The 21,628-nt window shown below is 43.1% G+C and overlaps 1 protein-coding gene across 1 annotated transcript in view; it reads left to right on the top strand.

The window, feature by feature from the left end:
• GUCY2C (guanylate cyclase 2C) overlaps positions 1-20,037 on the top strand; it is a 77,956-nt gene extending 57,919 nt beyond the window's left edge. The window contains exons 21-27 of the mRNA XM_060026119.1: positions 2,184-2,342; positions 6,312-6,504; positions 10,349-10,523; positions 14,198-14,296; positions 16,537-16,631; positions 18,199-18,275; positions 19,389-20,037. Coding sequence (XP_059882102.1) covers positions 2,184-2,342; positions 6,312-6,504; positions 10,349-10,523; positions 14,198-14,296; positions 16,537-16,631; positions 18,199-18,275; positions 19,389-19,563 — 973 coding nt within the window. The 3' untranslated portion in view covers positions 19,564-20,037. The remainder of the gene's footprint in view (positions 1-2,183; positions 2,343-6,311; positions 6,505-10,348; positions 10,524-14,197; positions 14,297-16,536; positions 16,632-18,198; positions 18,276-19,388) is intronic.
• Positions 20,038-21,628: the final 1,591 nt, after the last annotated feature.

Here is a 21,628-nt window from a genome sequence, read left to right as displayed (position 1 = left end):
CCGATGCAGGGGACACAGGTTCGTGCCCCGGTCCGGGAAGATCCCACATGCCGCAGAGCAGCTAGGCCTGTGAGCCATGGCCGCTGAGCCTGCGCGTCCAGAGCCTGTGCTCCGCAACGGGAGAGGCCACAACAGTGAGAGGCCGCGTACCGCAAAAAAAAAAAAAAGTTTCTTACAGTTTTAAAATCTTAAGATCAGCAACTTCGGCCTTAAGCACTTGAGCCATGAATCGGATTATAATTCAGGATCAAAAAAAGTAACATACGGTTATCCAGTAAGACTGAACTTTAGATTTCCCATGTTTTCGGTTAGGGTGCAGGGTGAGAAAAATAGCTCTGAGGTAAGAGTTAGGAGATCTAGTTTCTAGGCTAGGATCTAATAATAGCTAGTTGTGGGACATTGGGCAAAACACCCGAACTGGGTATCAATTTTGTTGCTGGTAAAATTGGAATGAAAAAAGATGATTTCTGCAGTTCCTTCCAGCTCTTTCTGTAGTTCTCATCAAGTCAAAGACACAGATACTTAGTGAAGCTAATTTAATAAAGCCCAGGACCGAGGTGGGGTAGAGTGAAGACAATGAAAGTGGGACCATTGATTGTTTGATCTAAACCGTCATATGTGGAAAAGGAGCAGGAAATAATAAATGATTTATTATTTTCATTCCTTCCCAGACCTGTTACTAAGAGCAGATGAGATTGTATGTGTGACAGATGAAATGTAAGCTCGTGAAGATAAAACTAGGCCCCTGACATTTAGCCTTTAATATGGTGGTTCTCAACTTGGCCGCACACTGAAATCACCTGGGGAGATTTTTAAACTACTGGTGCCAGAATCCTACCCTAGAGAGTCTGGTGTAATTGATCTGGGTGCAGGCTGGCATCAGGAGTTTAAATAAGCTCCTCAAGTGATTAAAATACACAGCCAAGGTTGAGGAAACTGTTTTAATTGAATCAATTCATCATGAAATAAGATAATCCATCCCTTACACCTGCTCCCTCACTCTTTCTACCCAACTAGACTCCATAATGGTTTCCGGTAAGAATCTCCTAGGGACCTTGTTAAATATTTCTCTTAATCCCAAACCTAGCAGTTTCCAGTCATATAGGTCTGTGATAGGTCTGTGATAGAAAAGTACTCAATTTTTAACAAACATCCCGCCCCACACCAAGGGGATTATGATGTAGTCCATCTTTTTGAGTACAGAAATGGCAACTTGTAATTGTTGTTGTGATAATGAAATGGTATGATCTATTCATCCCTTCACAACAGCTGTGTGGGACTCAGTGTGCCTCCCGACTGGGCTCTGCACCTAGGCGTGTCACAGGGTCACGAGAAGCTGCCATCTCATCTAAGTTGTCTTGATCTAACAAAATACGGCAGAGTTAGGGCTTTTGCTCTAGGACCCTGACTCTGTCTGAGGAGATACTATATAAGGCGCAGCTTTACTTTTCTTGGTCCTTTTCTTATATTCCCCTTTATTGCAAGTTGCTCCTTTTTAAAATTTTAGAAAATATGAATAAGCAAACAAGAAAGTAAAAACATCACCTAGTTTTTAATAGATGGCCACCAGTTTTCAAAAATTAAAAATGGGATGATAATTTTTGCTGTTTTATAAACTGGCTGTTTTCACTTAATAATATAGACGTAGCGTCTGTGTGTGTATCACGATTCTAATTTGTGTTTAATGATACATTCATATTCCATCGTTTCATATTTCAATCACTTTTTGTTACACATTTAGGTTATTTTTAAATGTTTGCTTGTGAAGAATACTGTGGCTTTCTTTGTAGTTAACTTTCAGCACATGCATGATTGTTTCCTTCGGATAATTCTTAGAAGTAGGGTTGATGGGCCGATCGGCACGAGCATTCTTAAAGCTTATGACACATTTTACCAGATTTCCCTCCAGAAAGGCTGTAATGTATATTTTTCTTCCGTCTTACCTACATTGATTACCTTTGTACTCACATTTGTTTTTCTTTTTTTAAAATGTTATTTCTAAAAAAAAAAAAAAAATGTTATTTCTTTGATCCTTCCTCAGGTTAAAAATTTTTGCTACATTTGTTGGTCATTTTTATCCTTTCTTAGTTTAATTACCTGTCTATGATATTTGCCCATTGTTTTAATGGATGTTCATGTTTTCTTGATAATATGGAGACCTCTTCATCTATCACTACCTACAGCCTTTTCCATGACCAAAAAAATGAAACTTACATGGATACCTTGATCCGACGTCTGCAGCTGTATTCCCGAAACCTGGAACATCTGGTGGAAGAAAGGACACAGCTGTACAAGGCAGAGAGGGACAGGGCTGACAGGCTTAATTTCATGTTGCTCCCAAGGTAAGGAAGTCCTCCCGCGGACGTGATCTTCCAGACTCCGCAGACATGCTCAGCCCTTAAGGCTGAAAGCCAAAGCGTATTTGTCTAGCATTGGTTTTCTCTGTATTATATAGGATTGGTCCCTTTCGCATATTCTTCAACAGATTGTTGTGTTTAAAAATGCACGTATCCCCACTTTTACAGGCACTGCTCTAGATACACTTGAACAATTTAATATGTACAGAACATGTATTTATTCTGGATGCTAGTAAATAAATAAGAATCATACTGTATTAGGGGTTGTGACAACATTATTGAATTTTTTATGTATATAAAGCCATATGTTTTAGAGTGGTTTCTATCAGTCTTATTTTACACTTCTATGGCACTGTGAACTAAAGAAGAAGAATTTTTAAAAATCAAAGGTGAAGAAAGAGACCAAAAAATTTGTCTGTTTCAATAATAAGCTATAGGTAGAATCTCTAAACCTTCAGAAGTAAACTGCTCACCTTCAGACTGAGTTGGAGTGTATTAAAATAAATTATGCTATTTCCCACCAAACATTTTAATTTAGTGCTGATTTAAATATAACATGTTGTTACTTAGTGCATTTTAGTCAAGTTTATATTGCACAATAAAATATGAGAAAATATATTTTTTTTAAAAATTCATGTACCTTGCTAAGCCTTGCCCTGGTTTGCACTGTCTGAATAGCTAGAAGAAAGAGGCTGTTTTCCAGTGGCTGTGTGGTACCATGGAAGGAGCATGGACGGTAGAGTTAAGGTGACCTGGGTTCCAGCACCTCTTGGCCACTTCTGCTAAGTCTGAGACCTTAGGCCAGTCACTGTCTCTCCCCAGTCCAAAAATGGAAATTAAAGTTTTCCTACAGAATCTGTGAGCTTTAAGGCATTTTCAGGCACTAAGTGTTAGTTTCTTTGCTTTCTTCTGTCTGCCTCAAAGTAGAGGCCAAATTACAAGAAGTGGGAGCATCTTTAGTGGAGAAGGTATGGTCCCACTCTCCCCAGGTGTCTCATCACACAGGTGTCTACGGGCTGACCTCTATTTTGTGAAACAATATTACAACCATGACAGAAGAGAAAGAAATTAAGGTTGAAATCCCAGTTTAACGTTTTATAAGTGTTGGTCCTCAGGTAATAACTAAGAAATGTTAAGATAAGCAAGAAATTAAAATGTGAACAGCTGGGAAATAGGTTGGACCAAGGGGCCCACAACTGTCACAAGTGAGAGGTAATGTTCTCTGCTCAATGAATGATAAACTGTCCTCTTAGATTAAGGATAAGCGAGGCAGTGTCGCATTGGGTGAAATCATGGAAACTGAGGTCAGCTAGGCCTGACTTCAAATCATGGTTCCACCACCTACTTGTGATCTGCAGCCTTGGACAAGTTACCTAAACACTGCAAGCCTGTTTCCCGTCACAGGCTGGCTCAAAGAATCCTCTAAAATAATGTGCACAATATAAGGTACTTAGCACAGTGTCTGTAACGTCCATGGTTGTTATTACAATGCATAGTAGTTACGACTTTTATATATTACTTGCATTAATTATTATTTTATTTTGAACCCATGCTCATTGAGCATATCAGCTCTACATTAATAAAGGAATGATTTTGAGCTCGTATGAGTTGTTTTCTAAATAAAGAAATAGTTTCTCTTCTACAAGCCTGAATGAGGAGGTAGGAGTTACACACATGCCCTGTTCAGCCATCTGGCCCTGAAGAAAGCCTAATGCCAGAACCCTCAGCCTGGCATTGGTACCCTGGGCATAGGCTGGAGCCCTTATTATTCACTTTAGAGATGGAGTTTCTGTTAGTGCTCTGCGAATGTTCTTTATGTAATGCATCAGTCCTTGCCTGGCCTTTCATGCTGAGTTGTGACAAAAACAACATCCTGATGATTTAGCTGCCTTCCCAGCTTTTTATCACTGATGGTTTTAACCAGTAATGACACTCACGATTTGAAACAGCTGGCTCAGCACCGTGGATTTTTTCCTACCCTTGGTTCAGTGTGCCATGTTGACCACTAGACGGGAGATGTTCCCGTTGGATCACCAAAGATTGTAGAGCAAGGGCTGCAATACACAGTGACTGCAGGGCAAGTCACTTTGATCATTTATATACAAGTTCTTTATATTTGCAAAAGAAAACTAAAATATACATGCATGATACCTGGAAGAATCCAAAATAAATATTACAGCAAAATTGTGAATAAGTTGCAGGTAGGAGCCAGACACTTATTTCCCAGCACTCCTGGGGGTTTTGAAACAGGTTAAAATAGAAGTTTTTTCTACCTATGGAAAAAACTACGTACCTGTGGGAAGCACTTCTAAGACACCTACTCTGTATACTGTGTCAGCAAAAACCTGTTATCAAAGTTCACCAGGTTAACTCATAGCCCTTCCTTCATTTATCCACCAACATTAGTTTCTCTCTCAGGTAACATACTATTTTCTAAGCTCGTATGACTTTTCAGCTATAAGCAGTAAAATGAAGGGCAAAGATGGCGAAGTATCCAATCTTATCATTAGTCTGTGTAGCCTCCAAATAATCTGCACCCGTCTACGGGGCAGGTAAAGAACCGCCGCCCCAGACGTGCCCCTGCGAATCTGACCAGCCACACAGCGGGGACGGTTTTCAAGTTCCCAGATTTCATCATCGTACCAACTGAAAGGACCTCCCTTGATGCTCTGAAGGTTTTCTAAATGAGTTTTGGGAATGCTGGTGGTTGATTGGCTGTCTGTTTTCCAGGAAAGTGCCAGACCTTCTTCCTTTACTGCAGCCAGCACACCTCCAAATCTTCCCCATCACCCTGAGGATCCGAGGCCCGGGTTGTGCAGGAATGTGATGCAATTACAAGGCTGAAGGCTGGGAGTTACTGAGTTCCAGCACTGGCTCTGCCCTCAGTGGCTCTGGGACCTTGTGCAAGTCATACTTTTTATTTGGTTGGGTTTTTTTGGCTGCACCGTGCAGCTTGTGGGATCTCAGTTCCCCGACCAGGGATTGAACCCAGGCTCTGGACAGTGAAAGCATGGAGTCCTAACCACTGGGCCGCCAGGGAACTCCCCATACTTTCTTTTTAAGCCTCAGCTTTCTCATCTGGAAAAGTAAGGGATTTTATGACCTTTGCAGGCGGTCCATACTCTGGTCCTTTACCAATTGATCCCAAAGGCAGACAGGGAACACGCAGCCTCATGTCAGCACCCCTCCACCCCATTTACTCAATGAAAAGGCAACTTGGCACATGAAGGAAGCGTGGCATCTCTTCTTGTGGTTCTTCTCTCTTAATTCTGAGCCTAATATACTGCCCTTTATGTCTGTTCAACAGAGATAGTCTAAGTTGCTTCTATTCGATTTGTGCAGTTTTAGCAGAATTTTAACTTGTTTACGTGGTAACTGATGTTGCTTTTTAAAGGACCCAGTTCTGCTCCAAAATGTTTCAAATAAATCCGGGTTCAGAATATATCAGAATTCATTTTAAATACATTATTTCTTCATAGTGATATTAAACAAGGCCGTGTTAAATATGCCAGGGAAGTAAAACTATTTACTGATGAGAAAGTCAGATCTGATAGCTATCGTGAGTCAAGCTCTTACATCAATGACACACTCTCCTTCTCGGCTTCTGGATGTAGAGCGCTATCTAGAAGAAGCTATCAATAGAGAGGTAAAAAGTGAGCAAGTATTAGGATTGTGTAGGTATTACAGTTATGTGTACATGTATATTAGTGTTATAATCAAGTATTAATACTGAACCTCCTATTCATCTGAGGTCAAATACATGTGTTACGTGTGTGTGTAGTATATTCATACATTCGGTTCATGCCAACTGTCTTTGCTTCCTAGCCACACAATTCACTGGAAATCCCCAATTTTAGAATTCCTGGTGGACAATTAGTACAGCCTCAAAGATTTCTGTAGGGGAAGAAGAAATTTGCTGAAGTTGAAGGCCTTGTTTTTCGCTTCCTCATCTAGGCTGGTGGTCAAGTCTCTGAAGGAGAAAGGCATCGTGGAGCCTGAACTATACGAGGAAGTTACAATCTACTTCAGTGACATTGTGGGGTTCACCACCATCTGCAAGTATAGCACCCCCATGGAAGTGGTGGACATGCTCAATGACATCTATAAGAATTTCGACCACATTCTCGATCACCACGACGTGTACAAGGTAACCACTTCACCTAATAGGCTGAATGATGGTTCAGCCCCAGGTCAGCAGAGCCAGAATTGGTTGTTTCTGTTATTACAGTCCTCCGTCGCTACCCACTAGCCCCTCTGCCCCAGGATTGGTTCCAGGACCCCCATGGATCCCCAAATCCCCAGATGCTCAAGTCCCTTGTATAAAATGACATATTTGCATATGACCTATGTACATCCCCATGTACTTTAAATCATCTCTAGATTACTCATAATACCTAATACAATGTAGGTGCTATATAAATAGTTGCTGGAGTGTGGCAAATTCAAGTTTTACGTTTTGGAACTTTCTGGAATTTTGTTTAAATGTTTTTGATTCATGGTTCGTTGAATCCACAGTGCGGAACCTGTGGATACAGAGGCCAGCTCTACTCAGGTCTTGTCCTTTGTAATTTAAGATTTAATGAATTAGTGGTTGAATCTGAGCTAAAAGTGAAGGGAAGTGGAAGAATAAGAAGGGTCGTAAGTCGAAATGACGTTGTGACTTTAAGGACCAATATGAAAGACACAACATACAGTCTAGCAGGAATGAATTTGGGTGTTAAATTTAGGAAAAATGGTTTACTCTTCAGTCATCTTCACAAAATGGGCAGTGTTTAGGCTGATTATGAATGAAGGAGAGAAGGTACCAGAGTTATTCTCAGGAGAATTGGAATCTTTTGTCATTGTTGCTGAAGTAGCAAGCATCGTTCGAAGAAGAGTAAAGAACAGAGCTGGATCTGTTGCCTGACCAGGGTGCCGGCCAGTTCCGGGCTGATAATGTCTGAATCGGAAGAGTAAAGGAGAATTGCATTCCCACATTTTCATGTTGGAAAAGCAGCAGAGCATGTGGAACAAGTAACTTCAGAATTAGAGCTCTTTATTCAAATCCCAGGTTGCCCCACCTCATTGCATGACCTCATAAAATATAGTATTTAATTTCAGCAAGTCTCAATCTACCTATCAGTAAAATGGCACAATAATACCTAACTCAATGGATTATTTTGAAGATTACTGAGATAAACAATATGACTAAAACTCTGTATGCTTAAGTTTAGGGGTCATTCATGTAACAGTCTGTTATGATGGTTTTACCCACAGGAAGGACTTCCTTTTAGGATTTATATTAGCCCAGTCCTCACCCTATGTAGATCAGAAAGCCATGCTAACAAGAGTTCCCGTTGAATAGAAAATGATTATGCATTTTTTTTTTTTTTCCTTTTTTGTGGTACGTGGGCCTCTCACTGCTGTGGCCTCTCCCGTTGCGGAGCACAGGCTCCGGACGCGCAGGCTCAGTGGCGATGGCTCACGGGCCCAGCCGCTCCGCGGCATGTGGGATCTTACCGGACCGGGGCACGAACCCGTGTCCCCTGCATTGGCAGGCGGACTCTCAACCACTGCGCCACCAGGGAAGCCCGATTATGCATTTTAGAGATACTCAGCAAAATGAAGTTAACTAACCAACACACGTGAACAATGTATATGATTATGAAAATAATATTAAAAGGGAGAACACTTATCAAAGAATAAATAGGTCTACTGCCTATTACAAGAAAAGTGATTGGAATCATCATAGTACAAGAAAGTGTATTATATATTAGAGAAACCTATAATTATTATTATTTATTTTTTTAACATCTTTATTGGAGTATAATTGCTTTACAATGTTGTGTTAGTTTCTGCTATATAACAAAGTGAATCAGCTATACATATACATATATCCCCATATCCCCTCCCTCTTGCGTCTCCCTCCCACCCTCCCTATCCCACCCCTCTAGGTGGTCACAAAGCACCGAGCTGATCTCCCCGTGCCATGCGGCTGCTTCCCACTAGCTATCTGTTTTACATTTGGTAGTGTATATATGTCCATACCACTCTCTCACTTCGTCCCAGCTTACCCTTACCCCTCCCGGTGCCCTCAGGTCCATTCTCTACATCTGTGTCTTTATTCCTGTCTTGCCCCTAGGTTCATCAGAACCTTTTTTTTTTTTTTTTTTTTTAGATTCCATATATATGTGTTAGCATACGGTATTTGTCTTTCTCTTTCTGACTTACTTCACTCTGTATGACAGACTCTAGGTCCATCCACCTCACTACAAACAACTCAATTTCGTTTCTTTTTATGGCTGAGTAATATTCCATCGTATATATGTGCCACATCTTTATCCATTCATCTGCTGATGGACACTTAGGTTACTTCCATGTCCTGGCTATTGTAAATAGTGCTGCAAGGAACATTGTGGTACATGACTCATTTTGAATTATGGTTTTCTCAGGGTATGTGCCCAGTAGTGGGATTGCTGGGTCGTATGGTAGTTCTATTTTTAGTTTTTTAAGGAACCTCCATACTGTTCTCCACAGTGGCTGTATCAATTTACATTCCCACCAACAGTGTAAGAGGGTTCCCTTTTCTCCACACCCTCTCCAGCATTTATTGTTTCTAGATTTTTTGATGATGGCCATTCTGACTGGTGTGAGATGATATCTCATTGTAGTTTTGACTTGCATTTCTCTAATGATTAGTGATGTTGAGCATCCTTTCATGTGTTTGTTGGCAACCTGTATATCTTCTCTGGAGAAATGTCTATTTAGGTCTTCTGCCCATTTTTGTATTGGGCTGTTTGTTTTTTTGATACTGAGCTGCTTGTATATTTTGGAGATTAATCCTTTGTCAGTTGCTTCGTTTGCAAATATTTTCTCCCATTCTGAGGGTTGTCTTTTCATCTTGTTTATGGTTTCCTTTGCTGTGCAAAAGCCTTTAGGTTTCATTAGGTCCCATTTGTTTATTTTTGTTTTTATTTCCATTTCTCTAGGAGGTGGGTCAGAAAGGATCTTGCTGTGATTTATGTCATAGAGTGTTCTGCCTGTGTTTTCCCTAAGAGTTTTATAGTGTCTGACTTTACATTTAGGTCTTTAATCCATTTTGAGTTTTATAATTATTTTTTGTCAAATAGTTTATAAAAAATGATAAGAGCCAAAGATGACTTTTCTGGTATTTAGAGGTGTTCCTAAAATTATATAAAACCATTCAGATTATTTCAACATTGATAGAATTGTCATCACATCTGGATGATTCATATTATTATAAAGTACTTTCATATGGTTAAAATCCTTTATAGCGGGGACTTCCCTGGTGGTGCAGTGGTTAAGAATCCGCCTGCCAATGCAGGCGACATGTGTTCAAGCCCTGGTCCAGGAAGATCCCACATGCTGCGGAGCAACTAAGCCCGTGCACCACAACTACTGCAGCCCGTGCGCCTAGAGCCCGTGCTCCGCAACAAGAGAAGCCACCGCAATGAGAGTCTTGTGCACCGCAACGAAGAGTAGCCCCTGCTTGCCACAACTAGAGAAAGCCCGTGCGCAGCCACGAAGACCCAACACAGCCAAAAATTAATTTAAAATATATTTTTTTAAAAATCCTTTATAGTTGTTTTATCAACTATTTCACTAGGCTATAAAAACCCTGAAGAAATTAGCATAGAACTGGTCTTGAACTAGTCCCAGAAAAAGCGTACAGGGCCATGCTCATACTGAGTTCTCGAAAATTTTTTTTTTTTTTTGCGCTACACGGGCCCCTCACTGTTGTGGCCTCTCCCGTTGCGGAGCACAGGCTCCAGACGCGCAGGCTCAGCGGCCACGGCTCACGGGCCCAGCCGCTCCGTGGCATGTGGGATCTTCCCGGACCGGGGCACGAACCCGAGTCCCCTGCATTGGCAGGTGGACTCCTAACCACTGCGCCACCAGGGAAGCCAATTTTTTATGTGACTAACTGCTTCTGTTTGATTTCTTGTGCCATTAGAAGGGGCAGATTCACTAATGAGAAACTACTTCCACAGGTGGAAACCATTGGTGATGCCTACATGGTGGCTAGTGGTTTGCCTAAGAGAAATGGCAACCGACATGCAATTGACATCGCCAAGATGGCTTTGGACATCCTCAGCTTCATGGGGACCTTTGAGCTAGAGCATCTTCCCGGCCTCCCAATATGGATCCGCATTGGAATTCACTCTGGTATGTAGTTGAGCATTGTAGCAATCGAGAACCGTATGTACCTGTGTGCACCGACTAAATCAGAAAGGTTAAAGGATCTTCAGACGTGATCAATTTTCACATGAGGTTTACTCTTGAATCCTCCTGCCAAATACGAAGTCCCGTTACACATCCTGACATAATTAGACCTATAATTAGTCTCTGGAGAGTTCTAGGAAACGACAGCCGTGACAGCACTCATGGAACGATAAACACCCACCAACCACGAACTAAAATACCAAGCTCCGGACTTCCTATTCAAGCTGCCCTATTTACTATGTCATTTATCTCTTCCCCATTCCCTCCCTCTCCCCCACCCCCAACTTCTGTGTATTTTTTTCCCACTGAAATATTACAGTATCTTAAATGGATTATGTTATCTACAGGGGGAAAACATATCTGTTCAGATCCCTACAATAAAAGGGCGTTTATGTTCCCCCAACCCCTCAGTGGTACAGAAAGTACATGGATCACTTTAAAGACCATGAACCTTATCCAACCTTGAATGTAGAGATTTGAGAAGATGAGTTACGAATACAGCAAGTCCCCTACATACGAACCTTCAAGTTGCGAACTTTTAAAGATGCAAACATGCGTTCGCGTGTCCAGTCATGTAAGTTAGTTCACATGTCTGGCGTATGTTGTCACATGCGTGCATCCTCTACAAGTGGTTGTGCTTTTGTGTACTTTACTGTATAGTACTGTTTAGAGTACAGTAGTACAGTATCTTTATTTCGAGCCCAGGATGTCCAGAAGTGAGCGTAAAAGCAGCGATGACGTTGCTGCTACTACTGTGCTTTTCAAGGTACTGTACTGTAAGATTAAAAATGTGTTCTTTATTTTTTGTGTTTGTTTTTTATGTATTATTTGTGTGAAAAGTATTATAAAGCTATTACAGTACAGTACTATATAGCCAATTGTGTTAGTTGGTTACCTAGGCTAACTTTGTTGGACTTACAAACAAATTAGACTTAACACGCTCTCGGAACAGAGCTCGTTCCTATGTAGGGACTTATGGTATTACAGAAAAATATAGTGGTAGAGGAACTCAGAAGTCATCTAGATTAATCTTTTACAGGGCATAAATTATACTTTCCAAGATAAATAATAATATAACCACGTTTAGAACAAATAATCCCAGGACTCCCTGAAAACTCAGTATTTCCAAAGTCAGCTCACTCCTTTATCAAATAGTTGTAATTGTTAGACAGTCTTTCCTTGTGTTAAAGTAAATCACATCTCCCTATAATTTCTTGTCATTGCCCCTTTTTCTGCCCTCCAAGCCTCACAGAAGACACAGGGTAGAGAAAACCCAAGAGGTCACTCCAGGCTTTGTGGTGAGGGCCAGACAACTGCATTTGCAAAAGTCATCCTGTATCCACCGTGCCTAGCACAGAGTCAGACAGTAAATATTTGGTTGAGTAATGAATCAGTGAGAGTCTCAGAGTGACAGTATCTAGAAGTTAAAAACTGCTGCCACATCTTTGACAGCCAGGAACATAGCTGTGGCCTTCCCCAGTCATGTCACAACCAAATTGTCGTAGATGTTTACATATACACATAAGGGAACTGTTCGGCATCTCCCTGACCCATCACAAATTGTCGGGCCTGGAGGAAGGGACAGCAGCAGAACTGATGGAACCAGGGAGAGAGAATGGAGCTCTGGGTCCTGGTCCCCTCTCTTTTCCTCTGTGACCTACTCAATGCCTGAGTGACTGCCAGGGCTCAGGCACTGTCACATTGGGCTGGAATGAGAGTAAATAGTAGACACATATACCGAGACGGGTTTATCCCTAAGAAATTAAAAGGTTGCAGTTAAATATTGATAGTTGAAGACAAAACATAACATCTGCAGGCATTTTCCACCTCCAGGCCCTTCCCAGTTTTATCATTCCATTTTTGAAGTGACCAGTCAAGGCACAGCCTTGGGAAGCTCAGAGATCTTTTTTTTTTTTTTAATTTATTTTATTGAAGTATAGTTGATTTACAATGTATTAGTTTCTGGTGTACAGCAAAGTGATTCATTTATACATACATATACTAGTTTGCATCTGCTAATCCCAAACTCCCAGTCTGTCCCTCCCCTCATCCCCCCTCCCCCTTGGCAACCACAGGTTGTTCTCTATGTCTGTGAGTCTGTATCTGTTTCGTAGATAAGTTCATTTGTGTCATATTTTAGATTCTGGGAAGCTCAGAGAGCTTCTAATCAAGTAGCTGCTGCTGTTTTTGCTTGTTTTTTATTTCTCTGTGGTTGGTTTTGTTTTTTGCATTGAACCTAACAGGGGAGGGTTCAGTATTTTTATTTTTTCAGTGTTCATAAACAATGAACAACTCAATGTTCAATTTTTTCAGTGTTCATAAACACAGAATATTTGTAGGACGAATCTATCAAGAAACTCATAGAGGTCAAAACCCAATCAGCCAACCATAAAATCAATAGTTACCTCTATCCAAAACCCGATTTTGCAGTTTCTGAGTTAATCTTTAACTTCGAAAATTTTAACTCCTTGCATTCCGTCATTCCACACAAATGCTTGCATGAGCAAACCCTTCTTTCCTACCTGATATGCCACCGTGCATCGCCTTGCCTTGGCTTTTATTCTTCCTTTTGGAGTATCCTTGTGCGACAGGCTCCCCGTTCTGTATTCACATGGTGCATGAAATGCTCAGGGAAGAAGATGCCAAGTCCTTGTCTTCTGGGTCTTCCATCATCAGGCCACCAATGCCAAAAAGGCTACTCTGACTTAAATAAAAATAAAATAAAACAAACTTGGGCCACTGAGCCTTTGAGTGTACTGTGCCCTCCAGCAGTTCAGAGCTCCGGGCTGTGTGGCTGGAAGAGGAAGCAAGCAGTGGGATCGTCTTCATCCTTCCTGAGAGGCTTCTATTTAATATATTAAAGAGGGGGACTTCCCTGGTGATCCAGTGGTAAAGAATCCACCTTAACAATGCAGGGGACGCGGGTTCGATCCCTGGTCAGGGAACTAAGATCCCACATGCTGCGGAGCAGCTAAGCCTGCTGAGCTCACGCACCTCAACTAGAGAGCCCGCGTGCTGCAAACTACAGAGCCCAGGCGCTCTGGAGCCCATGCGCCACAACTAGAGAGAGAGAAAACCCACATGCCATAACTAGAGAGAAGTGCGCGCGCTGCGACAAAAGATCCCGTGTGCCACAACTAAGACCCAGTGTGGCCGAAAATAAATAAAATAAATAAATAAATAAATCTTTATATATATGTGTGTGTGTATATATACATATATATGCATATATACACATACATATACATACATATATACACATATATATACATATATATATATATACACACACACACACACACACACACATATATATATATATAATCTCAAGGAGCACTTTACACCTTTCAGCCTGGATCTCTGGATGCCTTGTTTGTTGCCAATGAGCTTCTCTGTCCTAGAGCAAAATACTTTCTGAAAGCGTGATTTGAATAATGGTGCTCCCCCAGTGAATACATTGACTTAAAGCAAAAGTCACAGGTCGCATTTCCCACCTTGAACCGCTTCTCCATGAAATGAGGTATCGCGCATCATGACGCTGAGAAGAGGCCTGCCCCCCCCCCCACTCCACTGTGTGACTTCTGTTGCCTCCACCTCTTGTTTTCTGTCCCTCTCAGGTCCCTGTGCTGCCGGAGTTGTGGGCATCAAGATGCCCCGTTATTGCCTGTTCGGAGATACAGTCAACACAGCCTCGCGGATGGAATCCACTGGCCTCCGTAAGAAGGGAGACTGCTTTTTTTAGAGGACAGAGATTCTGTCTTCCAGCAGAGGGGAATTGTAGGATAAAATGCAGAATAAGTGCCAGTGAGATGAAGAATGACTCTTCACACTGACTGGCCGTGAGCCTGGGTCAATCCAGTCCTTGCTACAAATTGCCGTTTACTGATAACTTTTTTTTTTTTTTTTTTTTTTTGCGGTACGCGGCCCTCTTACTGCTGTGGCCTCTCCTGTTGCGGAGCACAGGCTCCATGGCTCACGGGCCCAGCCGCTCCGCGGCATGTGGGATCTTCCCGGACCGGGGCACGAACCCGCGTCCCCTGCATCGGCAGGTGGACTCTCAACCACTGTGCCACCAGGGAAGCCCTACTGATAACTGTTTTATTCTTCCTTTTTCACTCAGTTTTAGACTGTTATCATTAATTTGGGTTCATTTGCAATGCATTCAGGCATGCTCTACCTGGAATAGCCATGAAATTTAGCATAGATCCATGTAAGTTAAACAGAAATTCCGTTTAACAGGAATCTATTCAGGCCAAGGGTATGAACAGAAGAGCCTGAAGGGAAGGGCTAATGATGCCATAGCTTCTGCTTGTCTCTATATTGCCTGCAGACAGGAAGGAGTTCCTAGGACATTTAAAGTACGATGGTAGTTACACATATAGCCCGTAAAGCTGTGGCGTTGGACTTGGTTCCTGGAAGGAGCCTGATATCTGTGGCAGCAGCCGCCATTTACATGGCCTCACAGGCATCAGCTGAGAAAAGGACCCAAAAAGAAATTGGAGATATTACTGGTGTTGCTGATGTTACAGTCAGACAGTCCTACAGACTAATCTGTCCTCGGGCCCCAGATCTGTTTCCTACAGACTTCAAATTTGACACCCCTGTGAACAAACTACCACAGCTATAAATTGAGGCAGCTGATGTCAAGCTCCTATGCACACTGAACTTTGCCTGATGTACATAGCCTTACAAAGTGCTGGACTGAGCCTTTAATAAGGAAAAACGAAAGACATGGTATGCATTCCAGGGCTAAATTTTTTTTTAGGTTTACTTTTTTTTTTTTTTTTAATTTTTGGCTACGTCAGGTCTTCGTTCCTGCACGCAGGATTTCTCTTAAACTGAATAGAAATTCAGTGAGTTAGATACAGAGTATATACCCTGGTTCACTTTCCTATTCCTCTTTTATTTGGTTTTCCTTGGAATTGGTTTTAATAAAGAAAATGATAAGTATTTGTTATACGCAAAAACTTATATTGCGTTTTTCTGGCAAGGTAGAGGCAGTGTGTGTTACATCTAGTAAATGCTCAATAAATACCTATGACTATGATAATATTAGAAATATATACGAGAGAGAAAGAAAGCATTGGTAATGTGTGTGCGGGCTTACAAAACACTGGTGGTAGTATGGTATTTTGGCAGTCTACTGACAACCTGATACTGGTTTGAACTAGAAAATCACGGTGTAAAGGAAATAATAAGGTTGGGGCCAAACAGACGGGATAAAATCATAACTATACAAGTCACTGTCTGTGTAAGCTTGGGAGGAAGTTACCCCATCTTTCTAGGCATCAGAAAGTTGAAGATACAAATTGAGGATGGGATTCCAACCTTGCTGGAAGTGTTTCTGGAAGGAGTTGAAGTGATGTGTTTTAAGCATTGAGCAGCCCTCTGGTACATGGTAGGCAGGCAATACGGGGTTTTCATTATTCTTACTGTTGTTACTGTCTGTGGCACCCAGAGTGGGAAGGTGTTATATAGTAATCAATCAGTGAACGAGATTGCCCTCACCACTTGTTTGTTAGAAGGATAACCGTTACCCCGGAAGAGTAAAATACGAGAAAGTCAAGACTCTATAACTCTCTCCAGAATCTTCACCTTGCCGCCAACACTTTAGCTACTTATTGGAATGTCTATATGGAGACACCAGAGCAAATTCCACCTTTTAAGCTCAGCACCACAGGCTAAATCCAAAGCCAGGCCCAGGGGCTCCCACTCTGAGCTGGGATGAGAATTTACGGGGCACAACCTAAGGAGCCCCCTCCCTCAGGACCCTCTCTCTTCCCATGTGTGATAATAGTTCTTATCTCACTGATGATATTTTTTAGTATTTTTACTGCAGTATCTAAGCTGCCAAGAGCCCCTGTAATAAATATTCTGGCTCAAGGGGAAACCGATGGTGCCACATAGTAGCTCTCAAAACGGGTGAGATTTTCATTGATCTGTTTCGCATTTCCAGCCTTGAGAATTCATGTGAGCGGCTCCACGATATCCATCCTGAAGAGAACGGAGTGCCAGTTCCTGTATGAAGTGAGAGGAGAGACGTACTTAAAGGTAAGGAGTCCGCGGAGACAGCACCCAGAGGAAAGCTCTCACCAGCACCTGGGGGAGGCCTCCTTTGAGACTGGACATCCAATGATCAGTATATTGATGAGCATGAGAACGAAGGGCGCTTTCCTGCTCTCCCCGCAATGATCACCCACCCTCCCCTGTAGGAGAAGCTACCACCGAAGACTATAAACTCAGAACATCCCTTTACTCCAAAGACCCCTCCTGATGTTTTGAACTATGGCCACTACGTTATAAAATGCTGCCACCATTTCTTTCACCTGTATCCGGGTTTGTCCCCAGTTCCCCCTCCACTCCCAAGAGCTAAGTCTATTGCAGGACTACTTTAGTCAAAGCCCCCCTCCCCCCACTTATGTCCTCGCTTTTACTGCAAGACGCTGCTACTCCCTAAGGCCACCTTTCTTGCTGTACTTTTCTGAGCTTCTGGACCAGTGAACCTCAAGGTGTGGCTCCACGTTCTGCCTCAGCATCGTCCGGGCACTTGTTACAATGCGGATGCCTGGACTCCCCCCACAGGCCTGCGGAGTCAGACCCTCCTTGGGTGTACATCAGAAATCTGTGCTTGAAACACGCACTCTATGTGACTGTGATGCACAGGGAGACGGAAGAATCCCCGTTTAGATGCGCCACGCTGCCCCGCACGTTTAGAACAGCAGCCCTCGAGAGCCTCCGCGCGTCTCCAGGTGGCCCACCGGCTGCTAGTTGAAGGCAACCGCACTCACAGTCGGTCTGAAGCCAATGATCGGCCAAGACCACCTGCCTCTACTAGTCATAGGGCCGCTGGCCTCTACTCTGTGACAACTGGGAGAGCCTCCTTTCGGGTAGTTGTGTCCAAACATCACACTTGCTTTTTTAATTCTCCGTAAATACATTTTCTGCAGGGTGTTCCCCCAAAAACAGAAGTGGTCTAAGGATTATTACAGTCCAAACAGAGCCACAATTGTTTTGAATGAGTGATTTTTAAAAATATAAACATCCAGTCTCCTTTTCAAATACAAGCTCTAGCAAAACCAGAATTGCCTGTGTTTCCCTTTATTTTATAGCCTCCAGATGGGCCCAGCCAGTGGTACTTAGTGAATGTTTATTATGATGCACATGCGTTTATAATTTACACACTTAATGTGGGGAAACTGTGGCACAAGTTTCATGGCAAAGTTTTGGGACAAAAAGGGCCGGAATAAAACGTAGACAACAGAAACCAGTTGGATTCGTTGGCGTAGCAGGATTGCAGAGGAATGTTCTTCCTTCTTCATTTAGAGCTCTTGTGCTGTTGCTGTGGTGATATTTTGAAATATCTTTTGGGAAAAAAGAAAATTCTACTTTGAAAAAACACGTCTGGTGGATGAGAGACTTATTTTTTAACAGGCACTTAGACATAAAGATCGGTGTACAGATAATGCAAATCATATCAGGAACAGGTGCTGTCCTAAAATATAGGCGCTGATGAGAAACTCAGAGGTGAAATGTCTTTTGGAAACAGATACTTGTCAGAACGGTGGGCTAGAGTCGACTCTCTTGGTCTCCATGGTACACACCTTTCTCTTCTCTCTAGGGAAGAGGAACTGAGACCACCTACTGGCTGACCGGGGGGAAGGACCAGGAGTACAACCTGCCAACCCCTCCAACCGCGTAAGCTGCCTGGGGCTGTGATGGGGAGGGGTGGGGGAGGGGAGGTCTTGGCTTTGTAAGTTGTGCTACGTGCAGCCGGTTTAACTGTGGTCGAGTGCTTTGCCAGTGGCAGTGATGCAATGAATACAAGGTGAGAGACTACACACATGAAAAAGCTTGGAAACCTCTCTTCTCTGACTGCTGGAGGGTTTCAGGTCTGCTCAGGAGACCAGAGGACAGTTCAGGGCTCCCTCCCTGCCCCTCTGGTCGTAACAAAAGTAGAGCAGTGGAGCACACTGTACTGCATTGCCTCCCGTGCCTGCAGTGCTCTGCCGTCACCCGATGAAACAGGAACGCCCCCAGCTCCAGGACTGCGGGTCTGGGTCTTCACGTGGAGCATGTGTTCCCCGTGAGATGAGGAAGACAGGTTTCAGGTCCAAGTAACCGGTTTCAGGTTCCCCTAAAGATGACTCAAATGGTCTTCCAGTTGCACCTTGGCCACTGCGATCAGTCCCTGTGGCCGTTGGAATGGCTTTTGCTGTGGTGGAGAAACCCTGTTTTGCACACTCCTAGACGCAGGACCCAGACACATGGGGAAGACCGTAGAGATGCCAAGTCAACCCAGATCGTCCCTGGGTCACAGGGGACCTGGCCCCTTATTAAGAGCACCCCAGGTCCCTTCTAAACTCTTGAAACCCTCCACCTGTTGTGAGCCCTCACCAGACAAGCCACACGCCTAGGAAGGTGTGGGACCAATGTGTTTTCAGAGTTTCGTGGTGGCAGGGGCCTAGCAGCCGCCTGGCTTCCTTTCCCCTCCCTGCAGAGGTACGTGTAAACCTAACCGTGCCTCCGAATTCCACAGCATGTTGTTTCACTTTGAAATTGAAATATATCAATAATTTCCTGCTCGAAATATATTCTGCTTTTCCTACAACTACACAGAGCAGGGATGACAGATCTTTAAGCTCATCAAGGGAAGGCAAGGATCATTTTGTGTGCTCTGGACTTCCTGTGTTCAGCCCAGAATAGGTGTTCAACAAGTATTCCGTGAATGGAACTGGCGGTTCTGGAGCTGAGGGATAGTCTGTATGAATTGCTGAGAAGATCCGTTTTCCCTCCGCACTCTCTCTCCAGGGAAAGCCAACAGCGATTGCAAGCCGAGTTTGTAGACATGATCGCCAGCTCTTTACAGAAAAGACAGGCCTCAGGGATAAGGAACAGAAAACCAACCCGGGTAGCCAGCTACAAGAAGGGCACCCTGGAATACTTGCAGCTGAACACGACAGACAAGGAGAGCACCCATTTTTAAACCTCAGTGAAGTCTAAGGGCTCGGGCAAACTAAGCCCAGCTGCACTTGGGCAGGTGTCCTGAAGCTTCCATTTCCCTGACACCTCAGTGGAACGGAAGAAGACTTAGATGCAACCTCTTCAGCCTCGGCTGCCCTGTCTGGAACATAGACTTGCTTCTGTGAATCAGTTGTGTGCCCTCAATGCGATAATTACCTTTTACTCTGGGGCCCAATCTCAACAGTTACCCCAGGGAGCTTCGACCTGGGAAAGAAGAGGAATGAATGTACCATCTCGAAGTTGAGGAGATTTTGTTCTTATTTCGCCTATTTTTGTTTTGTTTACTGGCTCTTTTTCCTTCTGTATTCGTGATAGGATTCTTTTTTTAATTGTCGCAATTATATTTTAAGTACTTTGTCTCCATTAAATTATATTTAACTCATAATTTTTGCAGAAAATATGCAGTATATGAGGTAGGAATAAAAGTTAAGTGTTTCCTGGGTCTGTGGATGTGTTTCCATCTTTTCCACCCATTTTTCCTGGAATGCACCATCCATCGCCTTGCACTCACTGAAAAACTGACTTAATTCCCCTGCACTAAAGGAGGGCAAAGCTAGCATCATTGCTCAGGGATACGAACCTTGACGTTTATCATTACCTGTGTGCATGTGGTAATTTTGTGTCTAGGCCTCTACCATAGGAGCTGGGCTAAATTCAAATCCTGTTTACCTGTAAAGACACATTACTTCAAACTCTTCAAATCCCCTTTCACATCCAGCAGCAATCTCTTGCCCCTTCTAATGGCACTCCAGCATGACTCGTCTGCTTGAAACCTCTGGGGAAAGGACAAAAGTCAGGTTGAGTAGACTAGTATCAGCAAGGGCAAGAACAAGCATGTAACACCCTGGCACTAAACCACTAAAACAACTGCTCTAACCACATCATGCCTCCCCAGGCCTCTGCCACAAAAGCCACCCCAGAGATTAAGAAACAGGTTATGTCTTCTCCATCACCTGGAAAAGCAGACAATCAAAAAGTAATAGGGCTTCCCTGGTGGCGCAGTGGTTGAGAGTCCACCTGCCAATGCAGGGGACACAGGTTCGTGCCCCGGCCCGGGAGGATCCCACATGCTGCGGAGCGGCTGCGCCCGTGAGCCATGGCTGCTGAGCCTGCGCGTCCGGAGCCTGTGCTCCGCAACGGTAGAGGCCACAACAGTGAGAGGCCCGTGTACCGCAAAAAAAAAAAGTAATAAATTATCTCCTGATATATAGGTTGAACACGTAATATGCAGCAAGAGTCCTTCCTTGGAATCTGGAGGTTTATAATCTGTCTGTGCCTCTGTGTCCAGCACAAGGAGACTATACACAGGGATGAGGTCGTGGCATGGAAGTTCTTGGTCATTCATTCATTCAGGAAACACATTTGACCTTCTCCTTTTATTCCAGGGACTGGGCTTAATGTAGGCGGTAGAGACATACAGTCTTTGCCAAACCTTGAATCTTATAGGAGAGAGAGAAATGGAAAGAGATAAGTGGGTGTGGGGACCAAGCAGCATCCTTGACAACAGGCAAACTTAGCAACTCTAAGGTCGACCAGAAAATTGTTTTTAATGCTCACAGGGCATTGATGACAAACTTCTCAGTTGAAGGCTCCCGTGTTTGTATTCTATTATAGACTCTACGTGGTTGTGAAATATTTCTTGACCTTTAAACAGATGTGTGGCCTCGGCTTGACCACTTAACAGTGTGGATGTATAACACCAGTGATGACAGTGACTAAGAATAGTGCCGGCCAAATTCCTTCTCTGCTCTTTTCTAGCTGTAAATTAATTAATGTCTCCAAGCCTCTGTTTCATTAATAAATCATTAATCATAATATCCACCTCAAGGAGTTGTTATAATGATTTTTTTAATGAAATTTGTCAAGAACCTAGCACAGTGGTTCATATAGTAGATTTTCAACATACAACCTCTACCTTCAACTTTTCCCCCCTCTCTGTACTTGCTTAATTAGTCAGAACTAAAGCATTTCAAACACAGGACTTTCATGTGCAATAAGCGTACTTAAGATGATTTTTTTTCAAGAAT

The sequence above is a fragment of the Delphinus delphis genome, chromosome 11, assembly GCF_949987515.2.
Source record: "Delphinus delphis chromosome 11, mDelDel1.2, whole genome shotgun sequence".
NCBI classification, from domain to species: domain Eukaryota; kingdom Metazoa; phylum Chordata; class Mammalia; order Artiodactyla; family Delphinidae; genus Delphinus; species Delphinus delphis.
This window is presented reverse-complemented; position numbering and strand designations above follow the sequence as displayed.